The following is a 22066-nucleotide window of genomic DNA, read 5'->3' as shown; positions in this document are numbered from 1 at the left end:
ATAGTGGTAACTCTGGAGTGTTTTTGTGTTTGTAAAGGATATTGCTGGGATAAAAGTAATATCATGAATTTGAAATCTTTTATGGTCTTTGCACAGAAATCTTTCCAATTGTTTTGTCTAATGTAACTAAGTTCAGGTCGTTCTTCTTTAATAACATTTTAGTCTTTGTGTTAAATATACACTGACAGTTCCTTGTGAATGTGATCAATAACTGATCTTGATGGTTAAAGCTCAGCCATATTGTGGCTTATAGCCAGGTCTTATTCTGGGATGTTAGTTATTTAGTATGAACATCAGCCAGGATCATAGCAAGATCCACTCTTGGTGTGACCATGCAAAAAGCCATGTTGTTGAGTGTGATAAATGGGTCTTATGTGTGTTTGGTTGGAATATGCATAATTGACAGATTGAGATGTCAGTCAGCATTTAACACTAGTTTGATGCCCCACCTGCTATTCTTGGTCAGCTGCTCCAGTTAATGCCCTGTGTTAAACATACTCATTAGAAGATGTTTCTTTCTTGCACAAAGTCAACCCTTTCCCATTCCTCTCTGGCCTCAGTACACCACAGTTATTTAAAGGTAACACAGCTAACCCGAAGCTCATTTGATTGTGGTTTTACTTATTTATATTTTTATTTGCTCTATTGGCCCTTGCTGCGTATGTGGAAATATTGGTTGATGGAAGTGTTCTGAAACTTTGGATAAAATCTGCAGCAAGGAATTCTGGATATTGGATTCTGAATCACTGCCCGTCATTGGGGCAATGATTGCTGCTATATGGGAGGCTAAAGCAAATCTATACCTCATCATGGGGAGATTAGTCACCATCCTTTTTAAGTGTAAGGATCCACGGGCCTACTAAGTCCAGTGTGGTGGAGGAAAACCATTCATTGGCTAATTAGAAGAGACTCTTGTGTTGAACTAGATGTAGTTTATTGCATGTTATCAACTAGTTATAGGCTACATTAATATGATATTCATTGTTACAGAGACTCAGAGAAAGGTTTGGATGTTAGGACTCTCTCCTTTGAGATCCTACGCTGTTAGAGTCATAGAATCATAGAGTCCTACAACACAGAGACAGGCTCTTTGGCCCAAACTGGTCCATGCCGACCAAAATGTCCATCCACACTATTCCCATTTCCTTGCACTTGGCCCATATCCTTCTAATCCTTTCCTATCCTTTCAAATGCCTATTAAATGTTGTTAATGTACCCACCTCAACTACTTCCACTGGCAGCTCATTCCATATACGTACTATCCTCTGTGTAAAAAAGTTGCCGCTCAGGTTCCCTTTTATTCTTTCCCCTCTAACCTTAAACTGATGCTCTCTAATCCTCGATTCCTCAACCCTAAGGAAAAGGCCGAGTGCATTTACCCCATCCATGCCTCTCATGATCGTATGCACTTCTATCAGATCCCCCTCAGTCTCCTACGATCTAAAGAAAGAAGTCCTAGCTTGCTCAACTTCTCCCTATAACTCTGACCGTTGAGTCCTGGTAACATCCTTATAAATTTCTCTTACATTCTTTTCTATTTAATAACATCCTTCCTATAGCAAGGTGACCAAAACTGAACCAAAGCGACCTCACCAACATGCTGTTTAACTGCAACATAACTTCCTAACTTCTATACTCAAGGCCCTGACTGATGAAGGCCAGTGTGTCCTGTCTATTTGTGACTCCACTTTCAGAGAACTGTGAACCTGAACTCCAAGCTCCCTCTGTTCTACGACACACCTTAAGACCCTACCATTCAGCATGAAACTCCTAAATTGATTTGACTTTTCAAAATGCAAGCCATCATACGTATCTATTTTAAACTCCATTTGCCATTTCTCAGCCGACTTCCCCAGCTGATCAAGGTCCTGCTGCAATTTCTGATAATCTTCCTCACTGTCCACAATAACTTCGATTTTAGTGTCATCTGCAAACTTACTAATCATGCCCTGTACATTCTCATCCAAATCATTGATACAGATAACAAACAACATTAGGCCCAACACCAACCCCTGAGACACTCCACTAGTCACAGGCCTCTAGTCCAACAAGCACCTTTCCACTATTACCATCTGCATCCTACCATCAAGCCAATTGTGTATCCAATTTGCCAGAAAGGAAAGTGGGAGCTAGTTAGAGTTCAAGTCTATATGTTCCTATGCGATTCCATGCGATCTAGCCTTACTGACAGCCTCCCATGTGGAATCTTACCAGAGGCCTTATTGAAGTCCATATAGACTGTGTCTATCACCCTGCCCTTGTCAACTTACCTGGTCACTTCATCAAAGAAGTCTAACAAATTTATGAGGCATCATCTCCCATGCATAAAGCCATGCTGACTATTCTGAATCAAATGCTGTTTTTCTACATGAACATAATATCTTATCTCTTAGAATCTTCTCAAGTAACTTACCTAATACAGATGTTAACCTTACAGGTCTATCGTTCCCATGTTTTTCTTTGCAGCCCTTCTTGAATAATGGCACAACATTTGCTACTCTCCAGTCTTCTGGAACCTCACCCGTGGCTAATAATGATGGAAAAATACCATGCAGGGCCCCCTCAATTTCTTCTCTCTACTCTTACAGGGTTCTTGGATGTACCTGGTCAGGACTAGGAGATTTATCCACCTTCATACAGTCTAATATACCCAACACCTCCTCAAATGTGATATGGACTGTCCCCAAATTCCCAAGTCTTCATGTCTTTCTCCACGGTAAATACAGAGGACAAATATTCGTTGTGGACTTTGCCCATCTCCAGTTGTTCTACACATACATGTCCACTTTGGTCCCTGAGGGGTCTTATTCTCTCTCAAATTATTTTTTCTCATTAGTATACTTAAAGAACCTCTTTGGATTCACCTTAATCTTCTCAACAAAGGCTACCTCATGCCTCCTTTTTGCGCTCCTGATTTCCTTCTGCAGTAAACTCCTGTATTCCCTTTAAACCTCCAAGGATTCCCTTGATCCCAGCTGCTTGTACCTGAACCATACCTTCTTTTTTCTGCTCAAAGCCTCAATATCTCTTCTCATCCAGGGTTCCCTGTTCTTGTCAACCTTGCTTTTCCCCCTCACAGGAACATATAGACTTGAACTCTAACTAGCTCACAATTAAAGGCCTCCCACTTTCCTTTGCCTGCAAACAAACAACTCCAATCAACCCCTGCAAGCTCCTGTCTAATTCCATCAAAATTCACCTTGCCCCAATTTAGAACTTGAACATGTGGACCAGTTTTGTCCCTCTCCATAACTATTTTAAAATTAATAGAACTATCATCACTGGTTCTAAAGTGCTCCCCCACTTTCACATTCGTCACCTGTCCTGCCCGATTTCCCAAGAGTAGGTCGAGTTTTGCCCTTTCCCGAGAAGGACCCTGATATATTTGTTGATGAAACTTTCCTGAATGCAGTTAACAAATTCCACCCCATCTCTGCCCTTAACATGGGCATGGTGAGTCAGTGGTTAGCACTGCTGCCTCACAGCACCAGGGACCTGAGTTCAATTCAGCCTCAGGTGACTGGCTGTGTGGTGTTTGTACATTCTCCCTGTGTCTCCATAGGTTTCCTCCCACAGTCCAAAGATGTGCAGGTCAGGTGAATTGACCATGCTAAATTGCAAAGTCAGGGATAAATAGGGGAATGGGTCTGGGTGAGTTACCCTTTGAAGCATCAGTGTGGACTTGTTGGGCTGGAGGGACTGTTTCCATACTGTAGGGAATCTAATCTTAATGCTCTGGCAGACTCAGTCTATGTGAGTAAAATTAAAATCCCCTACTAGAACAATCCTATTGCTCCAGCAAGTCTCCAAAATTTCCCTGCATATTTGTTTCTCTAATGCCTCTTGACTATATGAGGGCCTATAGTATAATCCCAATAATGTCACAATCCCCTTCTTATTTCTTAGCTTCACCCACAAAGCCTCACTGAATTGTAACTGATCCTTCAGTTATTTCATCTCTGATTACTGCTGTGATACTCGTCTTAATCAAAAATGCAACTCCCCCTCCCTTCTTTCCACTACCTCTATCCCCCTGAAGCACCTGTATCCTGGTACATTAAGCTGCCAGTCCTGTCCCTCCCTTAGCCATGTTTCTGTAATGGATATAATATCCCAGTTCACGCCCTGAGTTCTTCAGCCTTACCTGTCAGCCCTCTTGCATTGAAATAGATGCAATGTAATCCAACAGGCATTCCTTGCTTTTTGTTATGTCCCATCCTGACCTGTCTTTTCACTTTACTATTTCTGATTACTGTATCTCTTTCCAGCCTCATATTTGCCTCCCTGCTGTTGAGTATCCCACCCCCCGCCAATCTAGTTTAAATCCTACCCACTCTTCCCCATGACATTGTCATGGTGAGTAATGTTCATGGCACTCAGTACGGTATCTTTCACAGACTTTCAGACCTATACACATCTCTTTTTCATTATTAGTACTGGTAGTTCCCAGGTTGTTCCTCAAGTACTGAAGCGGGGTCTGCTCCTGAGTTTGTTCGCAAGTTAATTTATACACAGGTCAGAACACAGTGCAGAACAATATAACATAGTCATTTGTAAGTACAGGAAATATTCATATGTCAACTCTTTAAACTTACACTCCTGTATGCGATTGCATTTGCATTTTGAGTATTCCTAAGCCAGACATTCGTAAATCAGAAACCTCTTGCATACAAAACCAAACGTTGCTGGAAAAACTCAGCAGGTCTGGCAGCATCTGTGGAGAGAAATCAGAGTTAACGTTTCCAGTTCAGTGACCCTTCCTCAGAACCCCTTGTATATGTTTGTGTATATAATTACATTTGCCCATGAAATATGAGAGACCTGTAAATTCAGATAATCTAGAGGTTTCATTATTTTGCCAAAAGATGTTCCTGAAAGGTTGGCAGTTTGCTGAATGGAAGATTAGATTACTTACAGTGTGGAAACAGGCCCTTCAGCCCAACAAGTCCACACCGCCCAGACCCATTCCCCTACATTTATCCCTTCACCTAACACTACAGGCAATTTAGCATGGCCAATTCACCTCACCTGCACATTTTTGGACTGTGGGAGGAAACCCACGCAGACACAGGCCAAATGTGCAAACTCCACACAGCCAGTCACCAAAGACAGGAATTGAACCCAGGTCTCTGGCACTGTGAGGTAGCAGTGCTAACCACTGTGCCACCCACTTGATCATTGACTTTATTGCTCTTCCTGAACATCTGAAGTCTCTGGATCCATTTAAACTCTTAACTTCTTAAATTTCCCTCATGAGGATATCCTCTGCTTTAAAAAAAAATTTCTTCCTTGCAGTACCTTAACCATCGGTCGTCTCTTCTCAGTAATAGTTTCCATAGAAGTGAATCTCCCACACCTTCAGTCTGTGAAAGCTAGTTTTTATTATCAATCTGCCTGCAGATCTGTGCTGAATTCTGTAGACTCTTTACTTCACCTTATTGAATGATTTGGACATTTTGATTTGCACTCAACAATTACATTATTGGTGAAAACAATGTTTCCTTCCTCAGTTCTGTTATTTGAGAATTATTTCCTGCATGTACTCACCAGAGGCAGAAATACTCACCATTGCTAATATGATCTCTGTCACTGTTGCTAAGCATTATTCCTGGTGTGATAAGATCATTAAATAATCTACTAGGTTGTGTCTCACCTCAGTATCTAATATCAGACTTGAAGCTGTCCTAGATATTTGCTCACCAACCTGGGTTCCTCTTTGTTCATATATACTGTACTCATAAACCTTGCTTATTGCAGTTTGAACTGTACTCAATGTTAATAACAGTAGTACATGAAACCTGAAGTTTATTCAAAGTGAATGAGCAATATGAAACCAAGTAAGCAGCCTTTTCTAATCCATAATTTGGTCATCTGTCCCTGTGCCCAAAGTGTCTTTGTAGCAGCCCTCAATGAAATGGGCTGTTGTGCTCCAAGTTTCAACTCTGAAGTGCAGGAGCTTACTGTGAGTGGATTACTGATGTGCCATGATGGTGCAGTGAGGCTGGTACATGTTCATGGATGTGCGATGCGTGCAGTTACTGCCTGTGATGTGTTCCCTGAGATGTTGGTGTCAAGTGTCTCAGATAGATGTCCAGAGGAGCAAGTAAGGGTGTGGAGTCACCAGGTAATAGCTCTGACTTTCACTTTGGGAATTCTCATTCCGGTTTCTAACTGGCAGGTAGCAGAATGGGAAAGTAAATATTATGAGGTACGATTAACTAATAATGAGGATGTTAATGAATGATAAACTATGAAAATCAATCTTACCACTAGCAGCAAGAATCTTGTCTTGATGTCTAACCACTTGTTTGGAAAATGAGACCTTATGCTTTCAATGTCAAGAAGGGCCACTCACCCAATTTCCCAACTTCTCTCCATGGCCCACGTCATTCAAGGATTGGGAAGCTTTCTCCCAATGTTGTTGCACTGTTGTCAACTATAAACAGTATTTTCTTAACTATAGTTTATCATCTGATAGTATAATGGCACTTGCCCCAGTGTTTATCTTGAATTTCATGAGATGACTATTGACATAAATATCAGCTTGCTAAAAACCTGAATCTGAATTATTTACTTTCCTTCTGAACAATTAATGTTTTCTTCAATTGTACATATTCTAACATATGAATCTCTTTGTGGGGGTGGCTATTTGATTTCTTGCATTTCGATGACTGAATCCTTCAGTACATTTTCTGAATGTGTGACAGATAAAGAAATCATTTTACATAGCTGGGCACTGTCAGTGCTTGCGAGGTTCTCTACTCCACAGTGATAATATTGTGATAACATTTAATGTCTGAAGCTGTCCTACTAGTTCTAATTGTTGTTTTGTACCTTATTTTGTATGGTGTGATTTGTTTGTAGAGCACAGAAAATTACACTTTTCGCTGTGCGTTGGAATATGTGACAATAATAAATCAAATCAAGTATTAGCATAGATAAAGTATTGAGGGACTAAAAGGAAACTTAGTCAGGATTAACGGTTTTATTAATGCAGCAAATGTTGTTGTGGTGTCACCATAGTCTTACCAGACCATGGGGCTTCTCATTAGAGAGAGAAGCAACTGGTGGTGATTTAGCCTAAGAGCCACCAGACCTCAGGTAAGGAAAGAGAGTCCTTTCATGGTAACCTCAAACTGGTGAGGGGGATTGAACATATGCTGTTAGTATCATACTGCTCTGTAAACCAATGAGCCAGCCAACTGAGCTAAACCAATACCCACACAGCAAATAGTAGCTAGTGGAGTGTGACAGTGCTGTGTGCTGTGGCCTTGATTATTTTCAATCCATATTAATGACTTGGATGAGATGGATAATTGTATTGTAGCCAAATTTCCAGTTGCTACTAACTTAGGTAGGAAAACAAATTGAGAGAAGAAGCAATGAGTCTGCAAATTGATAAGGATAGGTTAACTTCATGAACAAAGAAAATTGGCTGATCGAGTACAATGTGGGAAAAAGCGAGGTTGCCCACTTTAACAGGAAGGGTAGAATAGCTTAACATTATCTGAATGGAGAGAGACTGCAGAATACAGAGGGATCTAAGTGTTCTTGTATATGAACCACAGAAGGTTAATGTATCAGTATAGTAAATAGCACAGGCTAGATTTAAATGATTCTAGCCTGCACCAACTTGAGCTTTCTGCTGAGATGTGCAACTACTATCACTGTCATTATGCTTAACACACAGCATGACGTTTATATGCTCCCTGCATCAACTTGAATGCTCCCTGCATCGTGGGCGGCACGGTGGCACAGTGGTTAGCACTGCTGCCTCACAGCGCCAGAGACCCGGGTTCAATTCCCACTTCAGGCGACTGACTGTGTGGAGTTTGCACGTTCTCCCCGTGTCTGCGTGGGTTTCCTCCGGGTGCTCCGGTTTCCTCCCACAGTCCAAAGATGTGCAGGTCAGGTGAATTGGCCATGCTAAATTGCCCGTAGTGTTAGGTAAGGGGTAAATGTAGGGGTATGGGTGGGTTGCGCTTCGGCGGGGCAGTGTGGACTTGTTGGGCCTGTTTCCACACTGTATGTAATCTAATCTAATCTTGAAGGGACACAGGGTTATCCACATTGTGATCCCCAGCTCTAATTTTGGGAACTAACAATCTTAATTCAGAATAATCCGAGTCAAAAATGTATTTGCACTTGGGAAAATAAATGATTTTGTTGAAGGAAAATCATGTTTTAACTAACCCGATTGAAGTTACTGAAGTGATGGAGAGGATTGTGAGGGCAATGTTGTTGATGTTGTGTACATAAACTTTCAAAAGACATTTGACAAAATGCCACGCAAAACGTTTGTGAGCAAGTTGAATACTAGCACATAAAGGCAGCAAACAAATTTGTCCACAAAATCCCTGAATCACTGGTGAAAATCAGTGACCAGGGTGACAAGTCTGAGCTAAGTCATCCCATGAGTAGAAGGGAGAGATCTGATGAGGAGTGGCTCCTCTAATCAGAGGCTGGTTCACTTCCATGCTTATTGCTGATGGGCTCACCAGTGATTCAGGGAGAAACAGCCTGTGATTGGAGGAACAGCCAATAGTTCAGGAAGGAAGTTGGCAATGAGGAGGTTGCCAGGGCCAGGGACAACAGCCAACTATCTTTTACTTGATGTAACCACTTGCAGGTTGCAGAATGGGTGGGTAAATATTTGAAGGAAGAAGGTAGATGTAAATTGGGAGAGAGGGAGAGTCTGCAAGCTGTTGAGGGAGAGAGAGGCTGTAATGGGGATGGAGAGCAGAGGTAGCTACAAGGAGGTTGAACAGAGAGGGAGATTGAATGGGGAGGAGAGAAACACTACAGAGAAGAAGAGACAGTTTTAGACCTGTCAATGAATGAACACTCTGCTGACTGGAAGCCAGTAAAATTTGAAATTAATGAGGTAACAAAGTACTTGTAACTGAATCTAAGAATATTAAGAGAGAGTAAGAGTATAGTATTGAAATAAAGAATCAGCCTTCGTTATGTTCATTGGCAGAGCAGATGGAATGGACCCAATAACCTTCCCTAGCTCCTATTTTCTATGTTGTGTGAATGTGGATTTTCTACCTTAAGAATGCATACGTTCAGGAGCTAACATATAGGAACAATTGCGGTGAATGCTATTGTAATGAATGATGTGTCAATTGTTCAATTTAAACCTGAAACTGAGACCTGAGGTGCTGTAGAAAGGCTAGCAATTGCCTAGTCAAAATAAACCATCCTTTTGAATAAGCAATGAAAATCATTAAATGTGATCTGAGATCTGTTTAGGATGATAATTTCTGTGTATAGAACATCGTGTCAGTTATTTTGGAAAAAAAACTCTCCCGTATTTATTCCTGATGTGGTCTTTTGCCAATCTAAATATTGTGGTTTCTAGAAAATCAATGTTTTCTTGGTGTGTTCTAGCTGTACATTTAATGGCAGGCTGATAATCACGTAGGGTTTTGATTAATTATTTTAATTTTGCTTGTATGTGAGTCCAAATTCCCCATATCTCAACATAAATACAGAAGGTATTGCTACAACATGGCTGCATCACCTGACAAAAATGTCAGTGAGACCTAAAAAAAGGCACCCTTGAAAACCAAGGTGTAGCTCTAAAAAATTAAAAAGTAGCCCCAGAGAAATCTCATGCAAAGCCTTCAGAGAAAGGAAAATACTTAGTGCCCTGGTTGAAAGATGCTCAGAAATGGTTGTGGGGCACAAAGCAGAGCGCTTTGGTGATAAGTTGTTATTTTTCAGACTAGAGAGATCTAAACAGTAGAATCACATGTAGGTCAGTATTTGGAATGCAAACCTGTTGATATATATTAATGCCCTAGATTTGCCATAATTACAAAATTCCCATAAGACCTGACACTTGGAAATGTGGTAAACAGCAAGGAGGGCACTAACAGCTCTCAGAAGGAAATAGAGAGATGAAATTTAATGCAGAAATGTGTCAGCACTTCATGTCAGGATAACAATGAGAGCCACTATAAATTAAATTGCTCACATTTAAAAAGGGTGTCAGACCAGAGAGACCTGTGGGCATATGTGCACAAATCTTTAAATGTGACAGGACAAGTTGAGAAGACTGTTTAAACCAAATAACCTTTCAAGTAGAGGCATAACCTACAAAAGGAAGGAATCTATGCTAAACCTTTTGCAACGCTCTGAATTAATCTAAGGTAGGCAATGGTCTAATGGTATTATCACTAGATTGTTAATATAAAGACACAGGTAATGTTCTAGGGACCTAGGTCCAAATTCCCCCACAGCTGATGGTGCAATTTGAATTCAATAAAAACTTTTAGTCCAGTGATGCCAATTGCTGGAAAAATCCATTTGGTTCACTAATGCTTTTTAGGGAAGGAAACTGCCATCTTTACCCGGTCTGGCCTGCATGTGTTTCCAGGCCCATAGCAATGTGTTGACTCTTAACTGCCCACTGGGTAAATTAGGGATGGGCCAGCAATAATAGTAAAAAAAATTAAAGGATGCGACAGTCCTGAAGAGATTTACGAGAATGGTACCACGGTGAGGAAACTCAGAAACATGGAGAGGCTAGAAAAGTTGACTATCATCAATAGATTACTTTACACTGCATCATTCCGAGATTTACTGTCAAATAAATTTAGACAAATATGCCAAAACTATCTAAAGTTAAGCACTATACATTTCTCAGTCATTTTTTTTTCTTGTTTCTCAAAGCTGCAAACTGAGAACTGGAAAAAACATGCGGATCACTCATCGTTAGGGTTTCATCAAATGCTGAGAGAAAGTAAGGACTGCAGATGCTGGAGAGTCAGAGTTGAAAAGTGTGGGGCTGCAGAGTTAGAGATTGAGGAATATATAAGAACAACCTGACAGTGATTGACTTCAGTTCGATCTCCCTTTTCTACTAGTAAGCAGAAAGCCCACACAGGACTTTGGCGGATGCCTAACTTGGAAACTCAGTTCTAAGCTGCAGTATGTTGAAGGCTTCGGTTTATATTATAATAAGCCTCCGAGGAAAGCTTATAACTGGCAGCACTCAAGGAAGACCTTTCACTGAATTGACTCTTGAATGAAGAACTGTTACACAGCAGAGGAAATTTTGCTGTCCAGTCCTATTCTCCCCACTAACACATTCCTCATTCTAGAATTAGCTGTCCCAAATACAGTAATAACTGTTGGCAATCACATAACCTTTTTTTATTTAATTAAAGTAACGTGTTATTTGCTTTTGATGAAAATGTGCAGTACCTGTTCAGTGTTTGATGGAACTCTAGATACATTTCAATCTAAACAAAGCCACATGGGAATAAAATCATAACCAACAATTAAGTGTCGTAAGAATAGAAAATAGCTCCATGAACCAAGGAATGCTTAGCTGATTCCCAACATCATTCTGGCCCCTCCAAATCCATAAATTATCTTCAGCTTCTTTCATTTCAACTGTTTTGATCAAGTGCATGCAACATCACTGTTGTATAAAGGTTTATATGGCCAGTTAGAATTGGGGCAGAGTTTACATTTCAAGATGATCCAGAGTAACCATTTAGCAAAACTTTTTTCTGGGTTTGAAGGCATGCTTATTTACTTACGTGTGGGAAGTGAGTATCACTGGCAACACCATCACTTCCTGCGTATTCCTCATTCCCCCGAAGAGGTGATGGTGAAATGTAGTCCCATAGTTTATGTGCAACGGTCTTGGGAGGGGAGCACCATTCCCTCAGCTGCACAGTTGTTTGGATAATCTGGGCACATTGTTTGGAGGCATTAACATCCAGTGCAGAAGTCACCATTGCATGCAGACCTCAGTTGCAATCGGTAATATTAGAAGAAATGTATGAGAGGAGTTTCAAGATATTGACCCTGTGGTAGTGCTGATGAAATGGTGATATACTTCCAGATCACAATAATGTTTGACTCAAAGGGAAACCTGCTGATTGTGGGGTTCCTCTCACCTGTTACCCTTATACTTCCAGGCGAAAGAGATTGCAGGTTTAAATGATACTGTCAAAGGAGCCTTGGTCAGCTCCTGCACATTATGGTTGGTGTACACTGCTGCCACTGTATACTGATGGTTGATGTAGTGATTGTTTCAGATGGTGGATGGGCTGTGGACATTGTTGAGTGTTGTTGGAGCTGCACTCAGCCAAGCAAGTGGGAAGTATTCCATTGCACTCCTGACCTCTGCCTTGTAGATGTTAGAACAGGTTTTGGGGAGTTGCCAGATAATTAATGATGCCTTTTAATATGAGTTCTGTAAATGTTGCAGTAGGTTTTCAAAATAAATATGTGTGGTCTACACAAAGCAATATAGAAACAAGTTACTGTGCATCTGTTTTTAAAATGACATTTGGTATCTGTTTCTACAGGTTGCATTTGCACAAGGAAGTACATCAAATCACACTGAAGATGTGAAATTTAGAGGAACTAAAAACACACAAAAGCATGTCTTAATAAAAAGCAACAAGATATCGCCCCTAAGCCAGTGGATGATGCAGACTCTGCCAAGTACAGGGAATTCGACTCTCCTGGGATTTCCATACTCCTCACCAGTCTCTTACTCCAAACAGGATCTTTGGGATTGGTTGGGAAATATATCGGATCAACATGAAGACCCCCAGTCTCGAGTCAAGAGACGTCCAATTGTTAAAACGGGGAAATTTAAGAAAATGTTTGGATGGGGCGATTTTTATTCAAACATCAAAACCGTGAAATTAAACCTCCTCATCACTGGAAAAATCGTAGACCATGGAAATGGTACGTTCAGTGTGTACTTCCGTCACAATTCCACCGGCCAGGGAAATATTTCAGTCAGCCTTGTGCCACCCACAAAAGCAGTCGAATTTGACCTGGCTCAACAAACAATAATTGACGCCAAAGATTCAAAAATATTTAACTGCCGTGTCGAATATGAAAAAATTGACAGAGCGAAAAAGACTGCACTATGTAATTATGACCCGTCCAAGACTTGTTACCAGGAACAGACACAAAGCCATGTGTCCTGGATCTGTTCCAAACCCTTTAAAGTTATATGTATCTACATTTCATTTTACAGCACAGACTATAGACTGGTGCAGAAGGTGTGTCCTGATTATAATTATCACAGTGACACTCCCTACTTTCCATCTGGATGAAGCAGAGGGGGTGGGGAAATGTATTTTTTTTAACAACATGTGGATTTGGAATGATTAGCAGATTGACTTGCACACTAAAGGTCTTGGGGTGATAACAGTTTAGTAACGGTTGTTAAAAGTGTTCTGTGCCTGTTATTACAGCATTGTGCAGCTCTACAAGTGTCAGTAATAATGTCTAAAAAAAAATCCACCACAAAAATATTCACAAAAGTTCATGTGGAATATCAACTTTCATGGGACACTTCAACAGTTGGTGTCTGTTTCTGTCCCATTGGTAATAAATATTCATGGCTAGAAGAGCTTCAGACTCATGTTGGAAATAGTTTATGGTCTATGAAATAGTCCGGGTGACAAAAATAGCAAAATATTTGACCAATCATTACCTAATTATCATCTAAAATCTTCCTTCATGATTTGATATCAAAGCTTCTAAATAATTTTGCAGGTAGACAAAGTACATTACATTAATAGTAAAATGGATGAATAATTAAATAATTGCCTCCTCCATTAACTGAGGACACTGGTAAATTGTAGATATTATGTAAAATGGCCACATGTCTAAACAACTTCCACTCAACATGTCTTGTTTAATAATCTCTGCTTCTCCCAGTCCCCGATGTGCCTGTTACCTTCATAGCATAGTTTTATAGGTCAGGCGGAATTAATATTACATTATTTATCATAGCATCTGGATAACAGTGATTGAAAACTTATAGTAAAGGGAGGATGTCAAAGTAGGCGAGCTCATTAACTTAGTGTTCATTTTCCTTTCTCTTTGTCGAATTGAAACATTCTTCCTCATGCTGTTAATTTTTTGCCCTGCATGGATAACAATGGTTTGTGAGTATATTTGCCACCAAGCCACCTTAGCAGTCAGATAATGTCTCTGACCAAAAGAGATACAATATCCTATTGTTACATTATTAACTACAGTCTTCTAGTTTACTTATTTTAAGATAAAAATTGGGGCGGGGGGGAAAGAGAGAGATGTAAATGTAAATTTAGTATCTCTTCAAGAAATTAACTAATGCATGAGGATGAGGATAAGGTTGTGGTCAATGGAGCTGTCACCTGCTGTGCATGTAATAACAATAAGGGAGTCTTGGAGGTCTGGAAAGGATGTGAGTACCAATAACAGCACAAGTATTTTAACTATTATACATAATGCCATTGTTTGCACTGAGAAATGCTCTCTTCCACACTGTGTATGTAAACTGGTATGTCTCTGTTGTGTGTATGTGTTCACTTCCACTATTTGCTCAGTTACTCAAAAAGAGGAAAACCTGAGAAGACAAATTGTTAATGAACCTTACTTGTCAGTCAAAAGATGGAAACCAGTTTGAGCCAATTTTTTCACCATTTTTGTTTCTCATAAGAATACCAAGAAAGCCAAATTTGTGTAAACATATTCAATGTTAGCTGGTAGAATTAGTAAAATGCACTATACACTGTATATGAGAACATTTCATAAGGCAACTCTTTCTGAACAAATAGTATCTGTAATTTTTTTGAAGAAAAGCTAGCAAATCCTAAGAAGGTACTTACTGGTGGAGTAATTGCACGTACTTAGGCCACCCACCTGTCATCTCATGACAGGTAACATCAGTGTGACTACCTTCTTGAGGAAACTCACAATTATCGAAACTTTAGACATTTCTGATTTGTAATTGGAGACCATGAGGGCTATGAAGCTTCTCTCTGGATAGTTCCGTCCTCACCAATAGCTGAGGTGAAAGTTATTAACTCATCTTGAGGTCAGTTGGTTAGATTGGTCCTGTCGAGCACCTAACTTGTGGTTGATGTTGTTGAATTAATTAAATACCAAATAGTAGCCCTTCTTGACATGGTGCCATGACCTGCTTCCCACTTTGAGCTTCAGCACATAGGCATGTTTGCAAATGGATAGATGTAATATTTATTAGTTCTCTGAGACTGCAAGCATTCAGCACCGACTAGAATTTGGACCTTCCTTTCTCTATTAGATGAGTTGAACTACTTCTTGTCTGGGTCATGATGTGATGCAGGAGAAGGTAGCAATGTCACGGAAAGGTGCACTCCAAACATAATCATTATGTCTCCTTCAGCCAATAAGAGAACAACACTGAGAGGCTTGTCAGCATTACCATCCTTATTTAACGGTTAAAATAGAGGGAACTGTGACACTGAAAATAATTTAGGTTTCTTTTTCAAGCTGTATAACTCAGGACATTCATCAGAAATCTCCCCTTCAACTCATACTTTATCATCACTACCACGATCAGCAGTGCTGGACCACATTAATCTATCATACTTACTAATGACAAGCATCATCAATCAATAAAATATTAATCTAGGTGTGTCTAATCAAATAATGAAGCAATATGTCTGATCAAAGTCTGTAACAATCAATCTTTCAGATCCACGACATTTTATTTGGCCACCAATGACAGCTGTAAAAGAAGTATGGTCACCATAGAAACATGACATGATGATCTTATTCACCTCATAAAATTTCAGTCACTTGAAGTGTGATGTAACAATGACTGTTAACAAGTGATTTTTATGCTGTTCAAAAAATGAACGGCTATAAACCTTCACCTACATCAATGATACACATATAACACTGGAGAAACAGATATGAAAACCTAAGTTTATTGAATAAGCATCACAGTATGATCAAAAATAAGCCTTTGAGTTTATTTTTAACAGTGTTACTGAACCACAAATGCTACAGCTCATCAGATTCAGATCAATTATGAAACTAGGGTAGATTGTCCAATTCCCCTCACTTAGGTCAGATGCCTTAACTGTAAATCAGAAATCCTGTGGTGATTCAGGATTCATAAAATCTACCTACAACACCAAATTATTGATGCATCATAAAGCAGGAAAAGCAGACAAGGGAAAAAGATAATAAAGTTTACATTATATAGCTTTTTTGACATTCCCAGAACATCTCAAAATGCCTCAAGAACCAATAAATTATTTTTTAGATATTTTCCGAATAAACCTGCTCAGAGATGTTACCATACACCTCAAGAGCAGGTCGGACCTCAACCCAGGCCCCCTTGGCCCAGAGGTAAGAATATTATCACTGCACCACAAATTACTTCTCAACATACAGGGTGAAACCTAATACAGGGTGAGGAGGTCATCAGACTGAGCCCTGCAATGCCTCTTCTAGGGAAGGCCTGATGTATTAGGTGCCACTCATGTACTTAACTGGGTGGCAGCCATCTTCCACAAGACCTAGGACATCAGGGGTGGAGAAGTCTTTCCCACCACAGGGCAGTTAGTGGTAGCCCTATTGAATGGCAGCATCACTGGAGGGGAAGAAGTGAGGACTGCAGATGCTGGAGATCAGAGTCAAAACGTGTGGCACTGGAAAAGCACAGCCAGTCAGGCAGCATCTGAGGAGCAGGAGAGTCAATGTTTCGAGCATAGTCTCCTGATGAAGAGCTTATACTCAAAACATCGACTGTCCTGCTCCTCAGATGCTGCATGACCAGCTGTGCTTTTCCAGCGCCACACTTGTTGACTTTTTTTAGATGCTGAGAGATTCAATGGATATTGCCACACAACAGACAAAAATAGTAATTGCTGCAAAAACACAGCAGGCCATAGATGAAGGGTCACAGTATCTGAAACGTTAACACTGCTTTCTCTCCACAGGTGCTGCCAGGCCTGTTGTTTTTCCAACAATTTCTGATTTGTTTCTGATTTCCAGCATCTGCAGTTCTTTGGGGTTTTTTTGTGATATAAAGAGGTTCATTTCTTTAGATGTCACGTTGCATCTGCAGATAGACAGGACTATTGTACTACATTGGAGGCTAATATAAAATTAAAAGCTTCTTTAAAAAAAAAGCCATCATTTATACTTGATTCAAATACAGTGATCTTAGTTCAGGTGAAAACTTTAAATACAAATAGAATAAAGGAGAGCTTGGTGGACCAGTTCTGAAGAAGAGCCTAGGAACACTAACTCTGTTTCTCTCTGCCCAGATGCTGCTAGACCTACTGAATTCCTCCATCACTTTCTGTGTCTATTTTTAGGTTAAAACATGTAGGAGTGAGACGGTTATTACAATAAGGTGTTACATTAACTTTTAATGCCCATTGGCATTACTTTCAACTTTCTGATTAAGGGATCCAGTTGTAGGGTTTGTGCCAGTTTCTCTCTGCCCCTCTGGTGGTATCTCCATGCAATCAGGGAATCCTTACAGTGTGGAACCAGGCCATTAGGCAAATCAAGTCCACACCAATCCACCGAACAGCATCCTACCCTCCTACCCCCGCATTTCTCATGGCTAATCCACCTACACATCCCTGGATACTGTGGGCCAATTTAGCATGGCCAATCCACCTAACCTGCACATCTTTGGACTGTGGGAGGAAACCAGAGCACTCAACGGAAACTCACACCGACACGGGGGGAATGTGCAAACTCCATATAGACAGTTAAACAAAGGTGGAATCCAACCAAAAAGTTCCCTGGTGCTGTGAGGCAGCAGTGCTAATCTCTGAGATGCTGTGCTGCCTGTAATCCAGATAAGGATCCTGATCCTGAAATTTGAATTCAGTTTCTCAGAAGGAGCTTAAGACCATAAGAAATAAGAACAAGAGTAGGCCATTTGACGCCTCAACCCTGCACCACCATTCAATAAGATGCAACATTCCTCATGTCCACTTTCCCGCCTTTTCCACATTATCCTTGATCAGGGATCTATCTATCTCCGTCTTAAATATACACAAAGATTCTCCCCCCACAGTTCTCTGGCATGAAACTCCAAAGACTCACAACCTTCTGAGGAGAAATTCCTCCTCATGGACATTTTGAATTGGTGCTTCTTTATTCTGAGACTATGCCCTCTAATCCTAGATACACCCATGAGGGGAAATAGATTAGATTAGATTACTTACAGTGTGGAAACAGACCCTTCGGCCCAACAAGTCCACACCGCCCCGCCGAAGCGCAACCCACCCATATCCTTACATTTACCCCTTACCTAACACTACGGGCAATTTAGCATGGCCAATTCACCTGACCTGCACATCTTTGGACTGTGGGAGGAAACCGGAGCACCCGGAGGAAACCCACGCAGACTCGGGGAGAACGTGCAAACTCCACACAGTCAGTCGCCTGAGGCGGGAATTGATCCCGGGTCTCTGGCGCTGTGAGAAATATATTCTCAGCATTTGATCTGTCAAGCAGCCTTAAGAATCCTAAATGTTTCAATGAGACATCACTCATGCTTCTAAACTTCAGTGAGTAGAGTCCCATAGAATCTTATAAGACAATAAGATGAACTAATTGAACAGTGTTTTCTCACAAAGTTAGCACTTAATATGAAAGAACTTCATATTACAGAATCTTCTCAATATTAAAGATGTATTTTACAGGATAATCAGTGAATATAGCAATATGGAGGAGAATGGAAAATAATAGATGGTCTAATTTGGTTTTGCATGTATATTGATTCAAAGTATGTGAAAATGGACATATGAACCTCTTACTGTGATACATTTCTAAGCACAGTTTCAGTATGGCTGTCTGAGATACAAGGAAAATCTGAAATAAAGGTCCTGGAGAAACTCAACCGGCCTGACAGTCTCCATGGAGACACGATCAGAAGTACCATTTTGAGTCTAATATGACTCGTTGGAACTGAAGAAGTATAAATATGATGTTGACAAAGAAGGGAACAGGGTTGGAGGAAGCAATTGGAGCAAAAGGAAAGACCTTGGAAAGAAAAAAAAACACAAAAAAAGTCATGGGAAGGTTTGAGATAAAAGATACCTTGGAACAAGAAAAAGGGAATGCTGATGGTTAAACTGAAGGACAAAGCTTTGGTCTGGGGCAGGTGTTAATAACAGAATAAAAGCAGCTCTAATTGTAAGCAAAAACATGAAAACAAGGTACAGACATATTTATCTTTTTTAAAAAATCCAAAACCCTATTCCTATCAACTGGTGAAGTCAGTGGGCTATCAATTTTTATCCAGAATTCAAAAGGATATAAATTTCATATTTCAGTGCGATTGAATGTAATTTGATGATGTATGATACTTTTGTACATAATGTCTCAGCTTCTTGTAGATGTAAGAATGTTGAACTTGTGAACTTCAGTGTCTGTGTTTATCTGGCATAGAGCTTATTTATTTTAAGAATGATTTATATTGGTTAATATTTGTGGTCACTAATATTTACATCCAAAAGCAGTAGCGGACTCAAAAGTATTATTTATTCTGCATGCAGTTTTGTTTCTTCCTGTCAATCAACACTGATACAGACTATTTGCTTGTAAGACTCTACCAATATGTAAATGGTTTTCTAGGAGGTACATAAGACCTGTCTGTACAGGTGCTGCTCACATTTCCCTGTAATCCCTGTGGAGAAGAGTTTCGCTTCGACTTGTATTTCTCCCAGATTGAGCAGACGAGATCTGAGCTCACGACTAAGCAAGTAAAATAACCTCCATTAGGCTGGATATAACCATTTGTAAATATAAACACACTTTTAATGAATAAATAAATATAAGTTCATTTCTACTGGGCATCAGTGGTTAGCACTGCTGCCTCACAGCGTCAGAGACCCAGGTTCGATTCCACCCTTGGGCAGCTGTCTATGTGTAATTTGCACATTCTCCATGTGTCTGTGTGGGTTTCCTTTGGGTACTGCGGTTTCGTCCCACAATCCAAAGGTGTGCAGGTTAGGTGAACTGGCTGTGTTAAATTACCCTGTTGTGTCCAGGGATGAGTAGGCTAGGTGGATTCACCATGGGAAATGCAGGGTTACAGGGATAGGGTAAAGGAAAAAGTTCTGGGTGAGATGCTCTTCCGAGGGTCGGTGTGGACTCGATGGGCCAAATGGCCTGTTTCCACACTGTAGGGATTCAATGCAATGCAATGAAAAGTCAACAGAAATAACACCCCAATCTGAGAAGTGGAAAAAATGTTGAAACATCACAAGAAAAATCACAACTCATTAAATCATGTGCCCAGTGTAGTCCCTTATAAAGTTGTAGTTTCCAGTCTCAGTGGAAATTACTCCCTATGGACAGAGAAGAAATCATGCAGACAACTGGTGACATCTTGGTCTCTTAGTGACTTACTCAAATCAGTATTTTCCAAAACCTGGAATTAGGTGTCTGCTAGTTGTCTCAGTTGCATTTGGTGTTTGTAGCTCAGGGACACCTAAAACAGGGGTGACCTTCACATTAAATCCTGGCCCTTGTCACCTCATGAAAAAAAACAAAGATTAACCTTATTTCTGCAGCCTCAGTGAAACTATTCTGAGTTACAGAAGATGGGATAAATATTGTTGATCAATATGAAATTAGACCATACTTTCCTGCTTGTAATCTGAACACTCTTTGTTAGAAGAGCAGAGAATCTTCTTGCAGCGTTTCACAGCCAATTTGCAGGCACCTACCTGGAGAAATTACATCTAGCAGAGCTTTCATTATATGTCATAATGGAGGGGTCTCCTTTTAGTAAACAATAAGTTATAACAGACAATCAAATCAGCAGAATATGCTCTAAATCATATAGTGCAGTACTGTTCTTTGCGTAGATATAACAATTTTTTGAAAAAAAGAGCATTCTTCATCAGATCTGTACATAGATCAGTTATAAAGCTTTCTCCTGTGGGAATTCTGACAGATTAATAGGGCAGTGGATAATTTGAGTGTACACGATGATGATTCTACTATAACCATAAAACTGTATGCAGTAAATGCCAAGAACTCCATTCTTCTTTAATATGATTGATATCACAAATCTCTTGTATTGCAATAATGGAAGCAACACTCATGCTGTAATAAAATTATTACTCTCTTGAAGTGACCGTGATGTTAATAGCTTTAGCCCATAATGAACAGAGGGATGTAACTCATCAACGGTGACAGCTGCCTTAGCAATTAATCACTGTCTTATTACTAGCACAATTAAACTAGGTGAAAGCACCCATTTCAGTTCGCCTGCAAGAAGGGGTCAAGGTGAGAATTACATTAGAAACAATTGGTTGAGGACTGGAATGCTGAGAATGCAGCATCACCTCTGATTCAATGTGTCGCTCCATGATTAATTGGTTACATCACAGTGACATCATGTTGAGCTACTTATTATGACTGAGGCAGAATTAGCTGCATTTAGTTACTTCAATTAATCACCTTGCAGTATAGTAGCAGTTGTTAAATCAAAGTCACTTTATTGAATACGTGAAATTTACTATCAAAAACCTGCTATTACAAAATTATTATCTCACTGTAACTACAATTTTTACCATTACCAACTCAATTTCACCATATATTACTCAAGCTAACTGTAAGTAACATTTAACATTGAAAATAGCATTTACTTTAACTAAATAAAAGCCTAAAGAACTACAGATAAGGTAAACCAGAAATAACAGTAGAAATTGCTGGAAAAGCTCAGCAGATCTGGCAGCATCTGTGGAGAGAAATCAGAGTTAACGTTTCGGTTCCAGTAACCCTTCCTCAGAACAACAGAATTCTGAGGAAGGGTCACTTCACCCCAAACATTAACTCTGATTTCTCTCCACAGGTGCAGCCTGACCTCTGAGCTTTTCCAGTAATTCCTGTTGTTATTTATTTTAACTACTTGATTGTGGAAAACTTAATTTCACAGCAAAGGTGCATATGAATTCTCATTTATAAAACCTCACTCTTTTCATTTTCATTTTCACTCCATATTCCAAATAAATGTAGAGGACGTTTTTTAAAAATAGTTCATCTGGTTAGCTTCCACTGCTTTGATAATGATCTTCCCCTCCATCATAACGTCCGAAGTGGGGATGTTAGCTGATAATTGTACAATGAGCAACATTCACAACTCTTCAGATACTGAGCAGTCCATGTCCAAACACAGCAAGACCTGGACAATATTTAGGCCTGGGTTGAATAAGTTACAAGTAACATATGTGCCACACCCGTACTAGAAAATAATGATCTCTAACAAGTGAGAATCCAA

The 22066-nt window shown here is 40.0% G+C and overlaps 1 protein-coding gene across 1 annotated transcript in view; it reads left to right on the top strand.

The window, feature by feature from the left end:
- Positions 1–21539, top strand: part of LOC122539675 (neurexophilin-1-like) — a 102349-nt gene extending 80810 nt beyond the window's left edge. The window contains exon 2 of the mRNA XM_043674669.2: positions 12333–21539. Coding sequence (XP_043530604.1) covers positions 12333–13097 — 765 coding nt within the window. The 3' untranslated portion in view covers positions 13098–21539. The remainder of the gene's footprint in view (positions 1–12332) is intronic.
- The last annotated feature ends 527 nt before the right edge of the window (positions 21540–22066 follow it).

Source organism: Chiloscyllium plagiosum, unplaced genomic scaffold, assembly GCF_037043375.1.
Source record: "Chiloscyllium plagiosum isolate Xiang-an unplaced genomic scaffold, Cpla_swu_hap1 HiC_scaffold_32, whole genome shotgun sequence".
NCBI classification, from domain to species: Eukaryota; Metazoa; Chordata; class Chondrichthyes; order Orectolobiformes; family Hemiscylliidae; genus Chiloscyllium; species Chiloscyllium plagiosum.
Note: the sequence above shows the minus strand (reverse complement) of the source record. Positions and strands in the feature narration are given on the sequence as shown.